At 50.7% G+C, this 14,750-nt stretch overlaps 5 protein-coding genes across 5 annotated transcripts; 2 read left to right on the top strand and 3 right to left on the bottom strand.

Annotated features, from left to right (window-relative positions):
* Window positions 1–1,189: 1,189 nt before the first annotated feature.
* M436DRAFT_49554 (uncharacterized protein) lies at window positions 1,190–3,406 on the bottom strand (the record flags this gene model as incomplete). Its single annotated transcript, XM_013570763.1, has 7 exons — window positions 1,190–1,506; window positions 1,563–1,794; window positions 1,845–2,002; window positions 2,055–2,435; window positions 2,491–2,747; window positions 2,798–3,204; window positions 3,263–3,406. 7 exons carry the CDS (start codon window positions 3,404–3,406, stop codon window positions 1,190–1,192), a joined length of 1,896 nt encoding a protein of 631 aa, XP_013426217.1.
* A 1,925-nt stretch (window positions 3,407–5,331) lies between these two features.
* M436DRAFT_49786 (protein bli-3) lies at window positions 5,332–6,009 on the bottom strand (the record flags this gene model as incomplete). Its single annotated transcript, XM_013570808.1, has 1 exon — window positions 5,332–6,009. One exon carries the CDS (start codon window positions 6,007–6,009, stop codon window positions 5,332–5,334), a length of 678 nt encoding a protein of 225 aa, XP_013426262.1.
* A 474-nt stretch (window positions 6,010–6,483) lies between these two features.
* Window positions 6,484–9,327, bottom strand: M436DRAFT_49503 (uncharacterized protein; the record flags this gene model as incomplete). The annotated part of the gene is made up of 2 exons (XM_013570752.1): window positions 6,484–9,173; window positions 9,228–9,327. The coding sequence occupies 2 exons, from the start codon at window positions 9,325–9,327 to the stop codon at window positions 6,484–6,486; spliced, it is 2,790 nt and encodes a 929-aa protein (XP_013426206.1).
* An 804-nt stretch (window positions 9,328–10,131) lies between these two features.
* On the top strand, window positions 10,132–12,344 carry M436DRAFT_11055 (uncharacterized protein; the record flags this gene model as incomplete). The annotated part of the gene is made up of 5 exons (XM_013570623.1): window positions 10,132–10,191; window positions 10,337–10,958; window positions 10,997–11,700; window positions 11,753–11,807; window positions 11,860–12,344. Coding segments are annotated over 5 exons (1,926 nt in total), but the record flags the coding sequence as incomplete, so codon positions are not given.
* A 1,312-nt stretch (window positions 12,345–13,656) lies between these two features.
* Window positions 13,657–14,599, top strand: M436DRAFT_73658 (uncharacterized protein; the record flags this gene model as incomplete). The annotated part of the gene is made up of 2 exons (XM_013570910.1): window positions 13,657–14,044; window positions 14,097–14,599. The coding sequence occupies 2 exons, from the start codon at window positions 13,657–13,659 to the stop codon at window positions 14,597–14,599; spliced, it is 891 nt and encodes a 296-aa protein (XP_013426364.1).
* Window positions 14,600–14,750: the final 151 nt, after the last annotated feature.

Below are 14,750 nucleotides of genomic sequence, written 5' to 3' on the forward strand. Positions count from 1 at the left end.
CTAGATCTTTTCTCTGATGTTCAAGTTATGTTTTCGGGGAGAGGGAAAGTTGTACTTTTCATCCTTCTTACGCAGCAGTCATCTGTTCTCATATATCATCGCTCGTCAGAGATGACTCGAAAAAAAGAACTACTGCGTTAGTATGCGTGCATATTGATATTGCACATTCGCGTGGCTCAGGAGTCATCTTGAACATTGGCGATGATGGCAGTGATGGTACGGTACAGGCAAATGTTAGGCAGTCACCACAAATGATCCAAGACTTACGGATATCTAGTCGTACAATGACCATACAGTAGTCAGTGAATGGCTCCTTGTTCTGCGATAACAGTTCATCACCAATCTACAGGATGTGAAGTGTTCGCTAAAGAGCAAGTTATTCGCATCGACACGTGTCGAATATTGAGTCATGGTAGACGTCTCTCGATTGTCAGAGAAGATGGAACCAATATCGAAGATGAGATGACGTTCCTTCTAGTGTATGTGATGGGTCAGAAGTCTCCAGATCACAAAGCAAGGAACTGACGTTGTCGCTCGAATATTTCTTTTCCCTCCCTTGCACAAAAAGAGCCCACACGGCTCCTCGCAGATTCAAGCCCCACATCCGTGTCACGCACAGTCCACCATCGAGTCCAGCATCAGGAAAAATTCTGCCAACTTTTCCAAATCCACACAAGAATGATTCCGGTCTGTTGACACAGCAAAAGAAGAGCAAAAAGAACGATCCTGGCAATGGGCGGAATCGAACCGCCGTCGGGTCGGCGTTGCTGGACTTTAACCTCCACAACGACACATGCTACCACTACACCACATCACCTTAGCTTGTAAGGGTTGAATCCGGTTGGCCAGATTCAGGATCTTGGAAGTTGTGCTTGTAGAGCTAGTACATATTGTTCAGACAACCAACTCTCACTACTCATGCCGATAGCATAGGCCGGGAGACGACGAACGCATTGCACGATTGTCACAATCTTCACAAAGTGATATAGGGAAGAAGTGAAGTTGTTGCAAAACACAATTATAGTATCTGAACTCCACCGACAGTATTACGACGCTACCACTACAGCGAATCATCAATTCGCATCTGCGTCCTCTAAAGGGTATCTCTGCTCTCCAAAAATTCATAAACAACATACATCCAACTCTTGCGTCTCTCTCCAGTCGTATCATCGAGCTGCCGACAAGCCATTCAAGCGGTCACAGGCTCGACTTTGTCGGCCCAGGAAGACTTCTCGATGATTGGTGGGGGCTTGGGGGTGTTCTTCTTGAAGAGAACGTGGCGCTTGAAGAAGTAAGGCAGCCAGGTACCGGTCTCGTAGGCGAGGAACTCTCTCGTGGGCACCGAGAAGACCTGGTCGATTTCCTCCAGAGTGAGCTGCTTGGTCTCGCGGACAAAACAGAAGATCATGCCCCAGGCGATCAAGTTGAGTGCAGCGTAGAAGCCGAAAGCACCGGTTGCTGTCATGACGTGTTGCATACGAGGGAAAGTCAGACCAAGGATACCAGCTGGTCAAATGTTAGTAAAGATGATTGCTCATCAGCAGACTATCATCATGACTTACCGAAAGTGTTGTTGATGCAGACTGCCCAGGCCATTCCTTGCTCACGCTGGATGGTGGGGAAAACCTCGGCCGAATACTGGAATGCAACAGGGCCCTCACCCAGCGAGTACATGATGGTGAAAAGGTACACGAATAGGACAACGGGTCCAACTTTGGCAGCTGAACTGGCGGAATCGGGTTGCAACAGCGACAGACCTGCAGCTAGCAGGAAGATACACATAAGAGGGAACGTCTTTGTAAAGTCAGTGGGTTGCTCTGATTGCAAGATGACGAAAAACTTACAATCAGACACAAAGTTCTGCGACCCTTGGTATCGATCAAGAACAACGTGGGGATTGTGAAAACGACTTGAACCGCACCGTAGCCGAGAGATGCGTACAGAGCCTGATCGGAGTTGTAGCCAGCGTTGGTGAAGATGGTGGAACTGTAGAAAGAGATAACTGCAAAGAGTCAGATTGGCTTATAACAGACGAGAAAAGAGAATTGGCTTACTGTTGATACCACACATCTGCTGGGCAAGCATGACAGTTGAAGCACCGTAGTTGGCTCTGCGAATACGAGGTACGGTGAAACAATCTCTCAGACGAGTGAAGTATGTCGAACCACTGGCGACCTTGAGCTCCTCCTGATAGATGACGTAGGAGTAGTAGTAGTCTCTCGCACCAATGATGGGGTGTGCGCGCAATTTGGCCATGGACTGGTAGCCTTTGGCAATTTTGCCGTGCTTCATCAACCAACGAGGTGACTCGGGACAGAAGTAGATACCGAGCATAAGGATAAGAGACGGGATGAAGGCTGATCCGAGCTGAAGACGCCATGCGATACGGGGGACATCTTTGACAATAACGTTTGCGCAGAATCCGAGGAAAATGCCTGTAGCAGTTAGTTGGCAGACTTTCAAGACATTACGCGCATTGCCGAGTCTTACCAATGACGACCCAAAGCTGCCAGAACATGACAAGAGCACCACGAACGCGAGCAGGTGCCATCTCAGCCGAGTAGATGGGGACCGTGGCGTTTTTTGCACCGATACCAATGCCCATGATGAAACGGGCAGCGAAGAGACCTTGCCATGATTGTGCGAAACCGGAACCGATAGGGGTGGCAGTAAGACAGGCGGCAGTGAGGAAGATCTCACCTCTACGACCGAGGTACTTGTTGAGAGGATCGACGATAAAGGCACCACTGCGACTTGTCAGTAATGCTATAGAAAGCTGGGTAGGTGGTGCACTTACATGAGACCAGCAGTCAGGAAGATGATGGAGTTGATGAGACCAACGATCCACTGGTTGTATGAGCAAGTACCAGCAGCTTCGCAGATGGGACCGCTCTCGTAGAGACCGAAATCTTGAGGGAAAGACAAGTTGGCTCCGTTGGAACCAGTCTGATCCCAACCCTGTGTGGCGGCACCAATGGCACAAAGACCGATCGAGAACCAAAGCATCTTGGGTCCATGCCATTTGTGGTCTCTCTCGTAGATGAGTGCTGCACGTTCCTCCTCTGTAAGGTCAGGGATCGACTCGAATCGCTCGGGGTCACGCGCAACCAGAGCTGCTCTACCGAAGAGAGCTGCGTCGTCGGCCATGCCGTTCGATTCGGCAAAGGTCATAGCATCGTGGACGGTGGTTTCTTTGTTGGTACGCTTTGGGTGTTGTCAGCTTTTTGCGAAGAAAATATTGAGGAATGCATCAACTCCGTACTCTCAGAGGGTTGTCAACAACGTTGAGGGCGACGGAAGCCTGGCGAGCAGGAGCTTCATCGTGGATCGTCTGTTCCTTATGGGAAGCAAAGTCGTCCTTGTGCCCAGCGTAGTCGACCTCGCTGAATGTGGTCTTCTCAGGCATCTTGACTGGTTATCCTACGAGTAGGGTAAAGATCTGACAGGCCTGGGGAGCGGTATCTGGGGATTGGGGAAGCGTCTGGAGAAAGAGTGGAGAGGTTGGGGAGAGGAGGGACCTGCACCAATAAATACTCGTAGCACCACAAAAAAACTCACAGGCGTTGGAAGGATTCCGATTATCCCACACGGGTTGGCGATGATCTTTTTACCGCTTTTAGGGGTTACTAACCTACTAGCAAGGGTATCCGCCCAATCTCACAAGTCGAAGAGTCACGCGGTCTGTTACAATGTGGATCTGGGCCGCCTACCATTCTGTGGTTGCATTCTGCAGTCGATGTGGATTCTGCCTTGGCGACCAGGGGCCAAGGGTGGCTGTCAACAGGACTCAAGACTCAAGCACACGCAAGAACCATCGCCCAGAGTTGCTTTGAGGGAATAAGCTGCTCAGAGTGGAGTTCACTAAGAGCATGGCATCTTGCTTGAACAACACCTGCGGCCATTGAAGACCACCTCATGCGCCTGGAGGACCTGCGTGTTTGCGAAGATATTGACAACCAGAAGATACAGACAGCGCATCCTAAGCTAGCATTCCAAGCGGCGCCCGCGGGTGCGGAGATATGTGTGGATGATGCCGTGGCGCTATATTCGGGAGAGAAAGTGGATGCAGGTAAAACGCCAGGCTCACGCCTCCCTTGTTTAGGTTGTTCCGAACCGCGCTTGCGGCAACATTGGCCGGTATGTCTCGATGATTGTTCAGCGGCTCGGACACATTCGTATACACCGACGCGTTCGTCTCCTCGGACGTTTGGCCCACGGATTGATAAAGCTGTTTTCCGGCTCGCATTTCCCCTGAGTCGGGCCGTCTGTGAACCTTTTCGGACTCGGGACAGAGCAAAAGGTGTCGTGGTCGTTGCCTTCGTTCGGCGTCTCCGCAAGCTTTTGTGGCGATCACTGAAACGCCTTGGACGCCCCATGGGCGTCTCCGGCGCGGGGCACTTGACATTTTGCATGTGAATAAGCAACGACCACGACTCGACATGCTACTCGACAGGCCGGTCTCACTCTAGATTGTTGAAGGATTTGGATACTGGGTGACTTACTGCAGGTCTTGGTTGGCATATCATTTGCGGTATTCGGAAGAGTTGAATCATCCTTCGAGTACCAAGTGTCTTGGGATTGCTGTTCACTTGGTATTCGTGGTCGCGTGTCTGACGATTCATGCGATGATCTCTCATATTTCACCACTGCCCTCATCCATATGGGATTGCTCATACCAACCATTGGTACTTCACCTGAAACGTTCATTCGATCGACAGAATGAGTCTCATAAGGGTTCAGTGAGAGTGTCGTGCATGGGTCGTCGTTGTCGATCGAGGCAGGGTCTTACATACAACGACCAAATACGAGGAATACGAGTCTATTCTTACCAGATGACCTTTACGATCTTCCATGTCTCAGCACTCTCGCACTGACCATGGTTCTCAAGCCAGACTGAGCCTCGACTGGATCGACAAGAACATAGGCCATGTGTGAGAAAGCCTTGGCAAGGGTTTACTGCCTGCTCCAGACTATCACAGTCCTCAACATCAGCATTCATGCCCTGATTCCTATAGAATGAGATTACAAGACGTGCAAGTTCATTATGACAGTCTTTGGGACGTAGAAAGGAGGCACATGAGTGAGTCACAACATAACAAAACAGCTCTGTGCCTGTAAGCCGAACTGAGCTGACGATGACATACGATAACTGTGCCAGTCAGAGCTCACTCCTTGCACAAGTGCTGGTCATGCTGCACTCAATTTATGAATATCAATGATGGAGAAGTTTGAACATGCTTGTTTCATTACTGTATGGTCATGCTATTATATCGTAGCTGAATTTGGCTCTTTCTGGCCTTTCCTCAGGCTTATTGTACACAAGTTGCTAGCTTATTGGCTGCTTGAGCGCCCTGCAAAGTCGTCAGTATGGTTGTACGTTTGTGAGATGCACGAGGTTGACTTACACTGCTGGAGCTCTGACTCGTCCAAGTATCTGAGCTTGTTGACCTGAGCAGTCTCGCCAGTAACAACACCCTTGGCGAACTCAATCGCGTTGCCGAGAGCACCAGTGGCCGATCTGGTGATGGCGTACTGAGCAGTCTTGGCCTTGACCTTGATGAGGATGATTCTGGGGTCCTCGGGACCACCATCGTGCTTGCCGTCACCGAGGTCACCCAACCAGGCCTTGAGGCCGGGAGAGTAGTACTTGCGGACCTTCTCGCGATCGGTCTCGAGGGAGGCGATGCCAGAGATGGAAGCCCACTCGCCAGAGGGCTGGAGGAAGGCCAGGTTGATGTCGTTGTCTGACTCGAGGTCGTCGGTCTTGCCGGACTCGCTGTTGGCGTGGAAGATGAGGTCGACACCGTTACCCTCCTTGGCGGCGAGGGCCATGCAGCGCGAGACAAGAAGTCCACTGCTGGCAATGCGAGTGGTCATCATGCAGTACTTGGACTTGTCGACGAAGTTGATGAGGTCGTTGACCTTCTCGCTGAGCTCAGGCTGCTCCTTGTTCTTGGCGACATAGGGGTCGGCGGTCTTGCTGCCGGTGTCTGCGTTGCTGAAAGACATGTTTGTGGTGGTGGTTGAGAAGGGTTGGTAGTGAGATTGGAGTGTTCTGCTAGAACGGACAGAGGTGAGCAAAGGTGCTCTTCGGACGAGGCGGGGTAGCTGGCGGCGGAGAGGGGCGATCAAGGACATGGTTTAGGAGGTGTTGTCGAGGAACAAGGTGTGACAGGAGTGAATCGAGAGAGTGACTTACCAAAAGTATCAACAGATGAAGGATGGAAAAGAAGAAAGAGAAAGAGACACCTATTAAGGTCGAAAACAATGATGCGCCAGTGTCCATCATGACATCACATTCCCCACATGTCGTGCATCGGCATGGCGAGCTCAGCTTTCGGCTGCGATCGATCTCCAGGGGTTCACCAAACAGTTGTCTTGCTGCGCTTGTCGTCGGCTTTCTTAAAGCCTTGCTTTGTTCATTATTATATTCGTGATCCCGACCTACTTGCGTGGTGTTTGAACAGACTTGAAGCACTGTCTCTAGTCTAACCTGGTCGCAACGAGCTTGAGAATCTCCTCGATGCCCAACTTGGCATTCTCTGGAGCCTTTGCTATGCTTTGCCAAACTTCTCCATGCTTGGGCTCGCTGAGCACGCACTTATTGATAATTTCCTCCTGCTTGTCCTCTGTACCGTGCTGTCTCAGGAACTTCAGGTACCATGCCCACGAGTCACCGATGTCTGGGTCCAGGACGATGGCTTTCTCGAACCACGTCACCGCCTTGTCTAGTCTGCGCTCACCCCAGAAGACACGTGCTGCCGTGACATACAAGATGGGATCGCTATCGTTCTTCTTGATGGCCTCCAGTGTTCGAGGCTTGCGCTGAGTACGGGCCTCGAGATGCCAGATTCTCTCACTCCACAGCAATCCACTCGTGGGACACTCTTGCAAAGCTTGCGCCATCTTCTGATTAGCTGCGGCATTGTTTCCTGCACGTCTCTCAAGTCGCACTGACTCGGCCCAAAGTTCAGGGCTCTTCGGTACTGCAAGACGTGCTCGGTCAAGAATACTACGTGCTTTGACAATGATACCTGCCTTTTCGTCCGTACGAGCTGCAAGTAGCCACAACGGTACGATTTGTGGACACGATCGAGTTCCTGTGTTGAAAGCCTCGCGTGCTTGCGGGAGCATACCTTTACTGTCATAGATCTGACCCTTTTGCATCCAGAGCTTGGCAGCTTTGGGGTAGAGCTGCAGACCTTGGTTGACGAGGTCGAGAGCTGCCTCTCTATCGCCTTGCTGCCTCTCGAAAGCCACACTCTTGATCCAGACTCTGTCAGTACCTGCCTCTTGACGTGCTGTCCTGAGGAGTTCGCGCGCCTGATCGACTTGTCCGTTGTCGGCTTCGAGCTTGACGGCTGCCAGCCAAATATCCTCGTTTCCGGGTTGTTGTTGGAAGGCTTTGCCCAGGACTCTACGAGCCTCATCAATATCTCCGGCGTTCCATCTTTCTCTGGCGAGCTGCATCCATAGCACTTCATTGGTAGGTACAGCTTCTACAGCTTTCTCCAACAATGAAACAAGTGAATCTCTTGAGCCGTGGTTACGTTCCATGTCTCCCGCAGCCAGCCATATGATGCTGCTGTTGGGGAAGACACGGATTGCATAGGCGTAGATAGAGCGGGCTGTTTGGTAGCGGCCCCTGGCCATAGATGATTTTGCGTCGTCCATCCAGATCTTTCTGCGGTCATCGTCCTCATCCAGGCCCCATCCAAGAGTATGTTCAACGATAGCTTTGCAAGTAAGGTTCGCGCCTTCTTCTTCACAGTTCTCGGCCACTTCAATCCATCGCTCACGCTCCAGCATGGCTGACTCACGTGCCAAAGACTTGACAGCACGATCCATGATCTTCCCGACCATCTGCTCGGCGCCAATCTGTTCTTGTAGTCGAGCGGCAGCTACCCAAATCTCCCAGGAGGTCGGAATGGCTTTTCTTGCTTTGTTCAAAACGAGCTGTGCGTTCTCGGGAGTCTCCAACCGAGCAAGAGCCAACCACAAGTCTACAGACAATGGAATCAGTTCGGTCGCTTTCGCGAGGAGAAGTCGGGCATCCGCTGGATCCTCCTCGAGGTTGACGGCCTCTTTCCAAATTGCGACAGATTGTGGGACGTGATCCAGAGCTTGCCTCAGAACTCGCTTTTTGTTCTGCATCATAGCCTCCAGCTTCATTGCTTCTACCCAGAGACGCACTGAACGGTCATTGTACTTGAGAGCTTCCTTGGCGATAATTTTGGCGTTGTGATTTTCGTTCAGGCGCATAGATTCGAGCCACACATCTTCGGACTTTGGACAGAACTCTACTGCCTGGGCTAGCAGGTTTCGTGCCGCAACAATCTTTCCAGCAAATTCTTCCAGACGCGCTGCAGCGATCCATCCCGGTCCATGTTTCTTGTTGGTATTGATGACGGACCTGAGTAGCTCACGCGCTCTTGCGACATCCGCGACGGGGATCTCGCTGGCCTTCTTTTCGGACGTGTTCAAGGAGGTCAGGTAACCTTTGGGATCGATACTTGTGGCAGTTCCAGCAGCGACATCACCCTGAGCGGCTTGATCCAGACGGACCTGCAATACCTTGTCTCTTGCAGCTCCGATATGGGCGAAGTTGGTCATGGCGCCCTCCAGATTATCGGCAGCAGCACTTGGTTGAGCGACATCGTCGTTGACAGTAGTATCGAATTGTGTCGAATCCCTTGCGCCAGCCAAGACACTGTCTGGGACAGCGTAGAATCGCTCGCGCAAGTTCGCCTTTGCTCTGCGGTTCTTTCCTGTCAAGTCGCCAACCTCGGGGATGTTCTGCCAGTCTTCGTCGGTGAGGCCTCCGAGCTCTCTCTTCAGATCTGCAAACTGCTGTTGAATCTTGGGGTTGTTGCGCTCGTATTCTTCTCTTTCTTTTCGTTCGCGTTCTTCGCGTCTGGCTCTCCGTCTCTTGTCCATCTTTGCATCGACCTCGGCGTAGATCTTGTCGGCCTCGTCATCTTCGCGATCATAGTTTCCGCTGGCGAATAGGCCAGTCTCGTTGTCGGGATCCTGGAAGCGTTCGTCGTCATCATCGTCGTCGTCTTTCTTTCCAGGAACTCCGTAAGCAGTCGGCGGGGCGTTGCCGAGCTGTGCGGCACGTTTGGCAAGAGCTTCCTTGATTTGCTCCTCACTTGGACCTTCGCGCGCAGGACCTTTGGAGTACGTTAGGGAGGTCGATAGATGGTGTCTAGATGGTGAGTACATACCAAGATCTGAGCGGGTTGTGAATCCTGTCGCACCTCTACCCAAGCCGGCCACATAGTTCTCGGGCGCCGGTTGGCTCAGAAAGTCCTTGCGACCGGACATGTCTGGACAGTTGTTGGTGAATGGTCTGGGTCGCGCGGGAGAGAAAGTTGATGGCAAGCCATGATCGTAACGGACTTTATAGACGCTCGGACCACCTGGGCCAGGCGCCGAGGACCATTCATGCCAGTCACATCACTCTTCATCTTCTATTCTGTGAATTATATCAGACTGCTCCGAGACAAAGCTGACACATTTGCTACAAGAGCGTATACACGATGCAATAACCGCGATCGTCGTGTGAAATCAGACAAAGGCATATGTATTACCTACTTGATACACCTCGGACCGACTCGAAGTATGGATGAAGCTCCGTCAGAGGGCTGATGGCATGGAGGCATCTTGCACGAATGAATAATTACGTTTGTCCATGCCAGATCGTGGAGTCAGACCTTGATATATGCAGTAAAAAGGAGCCCGCCAGCTAAGGGCTCTTCTAATGGCTAGTCTAAAGCCCGTATATGCTAAAGATGACCAATGAAAGCGGCCGCCCAGTTCTCAACGGTGACCAGCTCTTAGGGTTCCAGGTACGTGGGCCTAAAGTCGCGTTCCATTCTACATCTTCGACCCTGTCGAACTCATCATTGTTGCTGACGTCGGATCCAAACCTGAACCGCTGGAAATGTCGCGCTTTGTTCCTTCTCACATCATACCAGAATAATCTGATCGGTTCCCTGCTCGTCGCCTCTGTTCACCATGGCGGCGCATGAGCCGCGCGACTCGCGCGAGATCCCCGGACTGCCCTTCCAAGGCGATCAGGCATTTATGCTACCGCCCATTCGACGCGCTAGGATGCCAGAGCGGGACAAACGAACATATAGGGCCTGCCTGCACTGCCGACAACGAAAAAGTCGCTGCGACCTGTATGTGCCATCACTTCTCCTTCCTCCCAACCTCAGGCGTGTTGTCATGGGACTATCCGAAAGCGTATCAAGGTTCAAGCCACAAAGCTGCCTTGTCCACGGATATCATTGTCAAGAAGTCTGGTCAGAATTCGATCTTCTAACGTGAGTATAGTTATGGCAGTGGCGAACCAGGAAAACCACCTTGTGAGCGATGCATTCGAGAGAACCATGAATGTATTCTCGGACCATCTCATCGTGGTGGCAGAAGAATCAAACGCAATGCTACAGAATCGGAACAACCAGAGACTGATGTATCTCGTGTTGCTTCCTCGAGTGAAGACATCGGACAATCTTCCGTCCCACCTGTACAACAAGACAGTATTCATGAGCAAAGCAACGAAAACTACCATAGACGCTTACCATCTTGGCAACAATACACGCCGGGTCCGAGGAGTACACCGGCCTCAGCTCCAGAAGCGCCAACCTCTCACCCTAGCACCAAGATGAGTGTCGACGAAAGTATTGTTTCGACCAATCTTCAGAATCCCTCTGACGCCCTGGAATTCCTGGCCAATGTGGCTGGACGTAATGAAGGAGCAGCTCAAACTCCTTCTGTACACGGCTCCATGTACGCAGTCTCTCCGCATCAGAGCGGTGCAGACCAGCACATACAAGATCGGACACCCTCGTCCAATCATCCTTCACCTTCAGTCATGCAGATCCAATTTCCGCCATACCAAAAGGGTCTTGTATCGTTAGGCATGATGCACGCACTTATAGACAGGTACGGTTCCACCCACTAGACACCATCAAACTGAAGCTTACAGAACTTGTTAGATACAAAATGAAGTACCACCAATTCTACTCGGTTGTGCCGCCTTTCCTGTTGGAGGCCGATAACCTTGCCGCTAGTTCAGTACACGAACCCTATCTACTAGCTGCCGTATGCACCATTGCTTCCAAGGATGAGCGATCCTGGTGGGATACCCATGAAGCCTGCTCGACCCACATGCAACAGCTTATTGCTGAACTCATGTATGGTGGTATCGCCACCCTAGGAGCTGTAGAGGCACTCTTAGTGCTGGCAGAATGGGTCCCGCGGCCGCCACAATCAATGACAGCAGTTGGCCGAGGAGAAGAAGAGCAGACCGCATGGATGCTTTCAGGCATGGCCATTCGAATGGGCTATCTCCTGGGTATCGATCGCACAGGGTTTGCTAATGAATCTGATCTTGAAGCGCCGGACTACATTCGCAAACGTCTTGCTTGGGTCGGATGCTACATGAGCGATCGCCATATATCTGTCCGCGTCGGTAAAGCCTTCTGGAGCAGAGGTCCTGCTATGATCAAGTTTTCATCTCGAGATTTTCAGGACATCAAGTACCCGAGCAACCCTATGGACAACTTCGCAGCTCTCTGTGAAGCGCATCTGGAGCTCACACAACTCTTCAGCAACGCTCACGACGTGCTGTACTCCTCCAAAAACAGGAGTGCTCAATTGAACTTTGGTGGAGAATACGTCAAGTACATTGTGAGTATTTATTACACCTTCATCAAAGCATGCAAGACTAATCTTACTCCAGGATGACTTTCGAGAAGCCATGAGCGCTTGGTACGACCGATGGGGAAAGTTACAATGTAAGAAACCTCAGCAGTGAAGCAAGTAGATCATGACTAAACAATGAGTCAGGCACTTCGGTCATCAAAGCAGCGCTTATCATATCTTTCGAATACCTTCGACTCTACGTCAACGCCTTTGCCTACCAAGCAACTCTGACTCGTATGGCACAAGACTACAGCGACCAGCCATCATCACGGGGTCCTCAACGCTCGAACGGACGAGTAGCATTCACGGATTATATTGCTGCAACGCCAGACGCACGATTCATCTACGATTCGATTGATTCTGCTAAGAAGCTACTCACCATCTCCAACACTCTGCTTGATCCTACGACAGAGTTCAGATACATGCCCTTGAGGTACTATCTCTATGTCATTTACTCCGCTGTATTTTTGTACAAGGCAAGATCAACCGGAGTTCTTGGTGCGGATGGTGGAGACGTGAAGAGAACTGTAGGAGAAGCTGTCGAACGATTACAGAAGGCGAGCTCTTGCCAGAACGATGTCGGAGATCGATACAGCAGGATGTTGCGACTGCTATGGCGAAAACCTCCTCCACAGCAGGGGCCGCAGCCAGGAACTTCACATCCGAACGGTCACGAGCCGACGTACCAACCGACATCACAGAATGCCCATGTCACTGCTCAGACCGAGCAGCAAAATCACATGAACATCGATCAGCCACCGCAAGGAGCCTACACCAATGCTTTCACCTTCTCCTGGTTAGACTTGCATGCAGTTGGCGACTTTGCGACAAACAACAATGGCAATATGATGGATAGCTACGAGAGCTTAGACGAAGTCTCTGGAGAGCCGGCATATGGACACTTTGATCCAAACTTTGTTCAGGGGCAGCAGCAGCAGATGGGCTGGAACGGATTCTCGGCTCCTGGAATCATTTTCTAGTCCAGTACACCGACAAAGGATGGATCTTCACGACTTGCCGATGACCGCAACACTTTGTAATTTTGTATCTTAATTCACCTGCCGATTATTCTGAGTCAATTTGGCCCTTTCTTCTCGAATCAGCATTCGCGCACAAGTCTGTTACTTCTGCAGTTTAGACAACGTGAGGTACGTTTTTCAAATTTCGCAGCAATGTCGTTTGAGTACAATTTGAATGATTGTTCTGTGGTGCCTTGGCAGACTCGATATTGAGGTTTCGTGACCATCAAGGTGGTATGACCGAATCACCTGAACCGCACTCTGAACTCCCACACTCTGGAGTCTGAGATCAATTTCGGAGACTATTTGTTACTGATCGAAATCTCAAGGGGTAGATAGACTATTGTTTGATTATTTATGGCACTGACGATGTCACCTCAGTCTTTCTCTGACTTGCTTGCTAAGACCGACGCCCTGAAAAGGCACGATGATTTCTAGATCAGCGATAGATCCGGAAAGAGCTGAGATTCGACTACCTCTCAATAGATCCTGTTTTGTTTCTCGAGAATAATGTGCCATCTCACAGGTATCTGCGTGGCTCGCTACTACACGGAGATGTTGTGTTACGATGCGATCAAGGCAAGAGCGTCCGTCAAAGACCAATCATCCAGATTGCACCATTGGCATGCCCATCAAGGTGATTCGATCGCACCATCATCATCATCATCATTATTCCATCAAGGTACCGTCAAAACTACTACTCATCGCTATCTCCTGAGGACTGCCGTGCTACTTATTGTTTATTTGAACGAACCGTCCACATAATCATTCAGTCAACCCGTCCATTCGTCTACCCCAGTCCGAATTCATTTTCTAGAATCATACCGTCTACCCTCTACAGTCTCATAGCTCTGACTGAGTCGCTTGAGACACCGGCGAGTACAATCACAATATGAACACACAACCAGAACGAAGTTCTTCCATGATATGTCATCTACCTCTGGAATTGATCCTCGACTCGCTCAGCCGCATCGATTACGCACCGGGATGTCTGCATGCTCTTCGCCCTGTGTGCCGCGATTTTGACAAACTGTTACGACAATTCGAACATAGTCTGGCAGTCCAGGTCATACGTCTGCAGTTTCCGCCTGGGATTCTAGCCAAACATCCCGGTTTATATGATTCAGACACCAGAATCGGGTTCAAGACGTTGGATGAGCTGTACATACGGTTGCATACATTGTTCCGGATAGAACGAAACTGCCACAGCATCCGAAGAAGGGAAGGTAAAGAGGCAGCATGGATGAGGCCTGAGTGGATAGACCTGCAGCAAATAGGGATGCATCTAATTTACCGTCTTTACGATGCCGGTAAGTCATCTGCAGACCACATCAGTCAGAATATCAACTCACGCTTTGACAGGCGACCGCGAAGACAAGGCCCTCATTATTCGATCATTACCTCCCACCTCGCTCGCTATCCTCTTACTCACCCTTCACCTCTGCATCCACCAACTCCGTGCCGACGGCCCCAATCTTCTCGTCCCAACATCACCACTTCTGCACGGAATGCTACGCTTCGAAGTCGAGCTCTGCTGTCAGGAACTTATACTCCAACATGGGCCAAGCTTTCTGGATGCTTTGCTATGCCACTGCCCTCACGCCATCAAGCTTCTAGAGACCGAAGTCAGGAACATTGAAGCTAGACAACTGCCTTCAGATGGAAAGCCGAGCCAAAAGACACTGATAGCAGAGTGCAGGTGTGCGTTAGCGAGTACACTGGGCACTGATACTGAGGACAACAGAACAGACATGTGGATAGTCTTGGAAAGAATCGGTACTTTAGACGAAGTAGATGTTGTGAGGGTTATCAAAGGAGAAGAACTTGTGACGAGGAAACGACAAGACTCTGGTGTCGGGTTGTAGATACCAATAAGACAAACTCGCTACTCGCAGGCATTTTATACATACGACTATAGAAACGGCTGATTCCATTAGTAGTCATGGAATGGCCAGAGAAACCCCTGACTCTGGTGCCTCTCTATGGTTGCTTCCTATTTATACATTTCAATGGCTA

The sequence above is a fragment of the Aureobasidium namibiae genome (assembly GCF_000721765.1).
Source record: "Aureobasidium namibiae CBS 147.97 unplaced genomic scaffold scaffold_11, whole genome shotgun sequence".
NCBI lineage: Eukaryota > Fungi > Ascomycota > Dothideomycetes > Dothideales > Saccotheciaceae > Aureobasidium > Aureobasidium namibiae.